General features: G+C 42.4%; 1 protein-coding gene across 8 annotated transcripts in view; it reads left to right on the top strand.

Annotated features, from left to right (window-relative positions):
* Positions 1 to 5000, top strand: part of ppp1r13ba (protein phosphatase 1, regulatory subunit 13Ba) — a 119630-nt gene that overhangs the window by 39845 nt on the left and 74785 nt on the right. For all 8 annotated transcript variants that reach the window (XM_063183595.1, XM_063183590.1, XM_063183592.1 and 5 more), the window contains exons 2-3: positions 8 to 155; positions 4995 to 5000. The exon at positions 4995 to 5000 is cut by the window's right edge and continues 114 nt beyond it. In XM_063183595.1, the coding sequence (XP_063039665.1) occupies positions 8 to 155; positions 4995 to 5000 (154 nt within the window). The remainder of the gene's footprint in view (positions 1 to 7; positions 156 to 4994) is intronic.

Genomic DNA, 5000 nt, shown 5'->3' on the forward strand with positions numbered 1-5000 from the left:
CAATCAGATGATCCTGACCGTGTTCCTGAGTGACAGCGACCAGATGCTGACGGAGGTGCCCGTCACCCCGGATACGCTGTGCAAGGACGTGGTGGAGTTCTGCAAGGAGGCCGGAGAGGGCAGCTGCCACCTGGCCGAGGTGTGGCGCGGCAACGGTAAGGCCAGCGGAACCAATGCACAAGATTCTAGAACCTTGACAAAGCCTTCTAGAAACTACCTGCAGATATTATCAGAATTTTCAGGATCTGGCATAAGCAAGGAATGAGCTGTAAGTTTGGCAATGAAAAGCCAGCAGAACTCTCGCCTAACATTCTAGAACCTTCTCAAAACCTTCTATAGAACCACCCCTCCCGATATTTTCAGAATCTGGAACAACATTATTGCTTCCGTTCTATTTTAGCAAGGGAGGGGCAGTAAGGGGTCAACAATGTACTCTAGTACACATGTCTGTTTTCTTTGAAATCCAGGATCTGAAGACTGAAAGGGAGACAAAAACAGACATCACTGTTGGGGGAAATTCTTCTTTGTTGTTGATAGTAAAGTATGAAGTTTTACACCTGCCAAGGAATTCAATGAATGAAGCCCATTGTTTTATGTAGACCAGTGATGGGCAACTTTCATGATACGTAGGGCCACATTTTTTCATCGCATCATCGAATGGCCACATGACCAGGAATCAGACTCATACAGCTCGAGATGCAGATGGTTGCTCATTGACTGTCTATATTTTGTTTTGATTCGGAAGGAATGGGTGTGTTCTCCATCTGCCAAGAGTATAATTACAATGTATTAATTCAGTAGTGTTTTGAAAAATCTGGTCATTATTTATTTATTGATTTATGTTTTATCTAAGGGCCACACTGAGTGAGAAGCTGGGCCGCATGCGGCCCCCGGACCTCCAGTTACCCATCTCTGGTGTAGACGTAGCAACAGCTTTGTTTTTCTAGTTGACACATTGTTTCAGCTAAAAGAGAACGGATGCAATAAATGTTCTCACAAGCTATACTTTGGTGTACTCATTGCACACACCATGTCAAAGGAGTCAGAGTTGACCATTGTTTTGAATATAGGGCAGCCATGTATGGGGGCATAATGCACTCTATGTGGGGCAGCTCAAACTCACGTTGCATTGGGGACATTCCCCTGATTTGTTTGTTTCCCTCTCAGGCCCATAGCATTCAATGAGATATGGGTCACAATCTCTGAGGCCAATATAGCACTGAATATGAATCTATACATGTGAAATATTGGTCAGAATGTCTGACTCAGCATGTTATAAAATAGGGCTGGAAAGGGACACGCTCCCTTAATGGGGCCTCCAGCTAATACCTTAACATACAGTACATCAATGAATCAGATTGAAATAGTCAGCATCCTAATAATGTGATTCAATGTTTTACGGTAAAGGGTGTTACTGTAGTTGCTTCTTTTCAAAATCTCTGCTGCTGCCCATTCACAAATTTTCATGAATATTTATGAATACTTGCATGTATGGTAAATGGTGTAAATGGTAAAAATGGTAGGTGTTAAAATATTAATAAAAAGATCACTTTTACGGATCATAAATTCTGGAAATATAAACTACTACATTTTAAAGCATGTCACACATCAGCATCCATGTCAGGTAAAGGATAAAACTTTAACACGTCTGAAACAAAAGGAAGACATAGACTTGATGTAACAGTTAGACATATACTTCTACTAAATAAATTACATTCAAGTAATTACATTCAAATTGCATTAAAGTATTACACAACTGAAATATCACTTCCTGATTTGGATAACTCACTGTTAGGTCTGCAGATCAGCTGAAGGGAGTCAAGCACAATAAGGGAGTTGAGTTGGAAAAAGACGTTTTCTCTCATTGAGCTTGTAGCTTAAAGGGACACTGTGTGCGATTTTTAGTTGTTTACTTCCAGAATTTATGCTGCCCATTCACTATATGTTACCTTTTTCATGAATACTTACCACCAGCATCAAATTTTAAGTATTCATTATGACTGGAAAAATTGCACTTTTCATACATGAAAAGGGGGATCTTCTCCATGGTCTGCCATTTTGAATTTCCAAAAATAGCCATTTTTAGCTGCAAAAATGACTGTACTTGGACCATACTAGAAAATATTTCTTTATTACTTTGTAAACTTTCATACTTTCATTTAAAGGTCAAATTTGGCAATAGGCAGCCCAGTTTCAATGAGCAGCATAGTTGCAGTACCTTTTTTGACCATTTCCTGCACAGTGTCCCTTTAACTGCATTTAAATGTTAAAGTACTGCCTTAGCCAAAGTTTGGTGATTTTTAAGTCTAGTCAGCAGTTTTCGAAGTCAAACTTTTTTATTCATTACCCCTTAACTCTGCTGAAACTTTTATATCACAACTTCTACAACACAACGTGACACAAGCAACTTTTGCTACAAGCTTTTCAATAAACAAACTTTAACTTGTTTAGATCCGTCAGAATGAGTAATGTGACACACTCTCACTTTGCTCGAACTTTTAATAAAAAAGTTTGGTCTGCATCAATAGTGTCATATGCACCATGCCCTCTAGTAAATTGTTCTCTCTCTCTCTCTCTCTCTCTCTCTCTCTCTCTCTCTCTCTCTCTCTCTCTCTCTCTCTCGCTCGCTCGCTCGCTCTCTCTCTCTCTCTCTCACTCTGTCTCTCACTCACTCTCTCTTGCTGTCTCTGTCCTTTTTTCTGTCTTTCCCTGCTTAACTCGTTCTCTCCCCTCACTCTCCTCTCTCTCTCTCTCTCTCTCTCTCTCTCTCTCTCTCTCTCTCTCTCTCTCTCTCTCTCTCTCACACTCTGTCTCTCTCTCTCTCTCTCTCTCTCTCTCTCTCTCTCTCTCTCTCTCTCTCTCCACTAATGCCCGTGAATGGCCCAGTGTTGCTACTGGTTCCAGTGCTGCCAGTTGAACGCACGCTGTGGTGCCACAATGCCCCCCTTGTCCCCTCTCGTGTCCCAGACAGGGGGTGTCACAAAGTGGGTCACGGTGTCTCCAGCCTGTTTTTTTCTCCTCGTGGTGTTATTCTTTTTCAAACTCTGTCTGTCTGTCTGTCTGTCTGTCTGTCTGTCTGTCTGTCTGTCTGTCTGTGTCTCTCTCTCTCTGTCTGTCTCTCTCTCTCTCTCTCTCTCTCTCTCTCTCTCTCTCTCTCTCTCTCTCTCTCTCACACACACACACACACACACACACACACACACACACACACACACACACACACACACACACTGTTACACAAACACTTTTACACCCACTTTCTCATCCTGCCATTCTATCTCTCTGTCTCCCTCTCCATCTCTTTTTCCTCTCTCGCCTTTCTTTCTCTCCGTCTTTTTCTTTGTCTGTCTCTCGCCGCGGGGGGGTGTGTTTGCTCAGGCCACGTGGGTGCGTTATTACAACAACTTGGCAGTGCCAGCAACAGCAACAGCAGCAATGAGGGAGCAAGGTCATGGTGACTGAAGTCATTGTTGCAGTGTTTAAGCTACAGCTGTCGGAGAGGCCAAACACTGATCCCCATCTTATCACCTCTCCTCCCTCATTGGAAAAAAAAGCCCCTGAAAGAATGTCCAACAATGACCTCTATAGTAGTTGCTAAATTTAGCAATATCTCTGTAACATCAAAGCCCTGCTATTCATGGAATGGCCAAACGTGGGGATTCGGTTTCCACTGTAAATGGAATAGAATTTTTTTCCTGAAGATTTTGATTGAATTTTATTCATGCGTTAGGATGGAGAATTAAATTACTTTTAACTTCCTCTAGCAGGGGTGTAGATAGCTTTGTGTGAGCATGGCCCACAGTACAGTAAGAGACACTTAGAAAATCAAATAAACCCAGAGGCTTTTAATACAGTGTAGATGCAGTGAAGCGAAGCAAATCTTCAAGTCCCACAGTATACCCTAAGGAACTCTCTACCTTTTTGGGAAAATTGGCTCATTTTTCAAGTCTCCTACTAATGGAGCAGATGGGGTTTTTACATTCAGCCCTCTGCGGCTTTTCCAGTAGGATCTCTGGATCAGTAGGCCTACTGGACGATTTCCTTACTTCTGTCTCCATTACTATTTGCATTGCAGTTCTTTAAAAAAAATGTTTTTTGGGCTTTGTATTGCCCTTATTTGACAGGATAGTGAAGGTAGTGACAGGAAGTGAGTGGGGAGAGAGAGACGGGGAAGGGTCGACAAAGGACCCGGGCCGGGAGTCGAACCTGGGTCGTCGCATAACAAGCGAGTGCCCTACCATTTGCGCCACGGTAGGGTCATTCATTGCAGTTCTTTAGTTTATTGTACTTACTCATAACTCTGTCTTGTTCTCCGTGGTTCTTTGTTAGGTTTTTGTTGCCTGTCTCGTGCTGCTCTTTTCAGGTCACCATTTTCTTTGTTTTAAAATGTGCTATAGAAATAGACTTGGCTGAAACAAGTGGTGTTCCTTGTATTAGGACAAGCCTACTGTTAAACAGTGACATAATTGTTTGAGCTGTCTGGTGGTGATGTATTTCCAGCTGCTCCTCATCCTTTTGTCCCAAAAAACTTCAACCGCAGGCCCCTGTTTATTGATGTTCCTCTGAGAGGAATACCATGTCCCCATGTCTTGTTGAGCTTTGTGGTTGCAGAACGTTTCCTGTGTCTCAGCAAGTTTAGCAGCCGTTTGGAATGGAGCTTCTGTCAACACCTGGGTGTCCTCCCTCTTGTTGTAATTGGTTTCTTCTTCTTCTTCTTCTTCTTCTTCTTCTTCTTCTTCTTCTTCTTCTTCTTCTTCTTCTTCTTCTTCTTCTTCTTCTTCTTCTTCTTCTTCTACATGTATTGTTGGGCTTTGAGGTTGCCAAGAGTGTGTCTGACTGCTGTCAGCGTGTGTCGCGTCTCTTGTTGTACCTAATGTACCTAATCTTCTTCTTCTTCTTCTTCTTCTTCTTCTTCTTCTTCTTCTTCTTCTTCTTCTTCTTCTTCTTCTTCTTCTTCTTCTTCTTCTTCTTCTTCTTCTTCTGCCCTTCAACAGAGAGGG

Source organism: Engraulis encrasicolus, chromosome 19 (assembly GCF_034702125.1).
Source record: "Engraulis encrasicolus isolate BLACKSEA-1 chromosome 19, IST_EnEncr_1.0, whole genome shotgun sequence".
Lineage (NCBI taxonomy): Eukaryota > Metazoa > Chordata > Actinopteri > Clupeiformes > Engraulidae > Engraulis > Engraulis encrasicolus.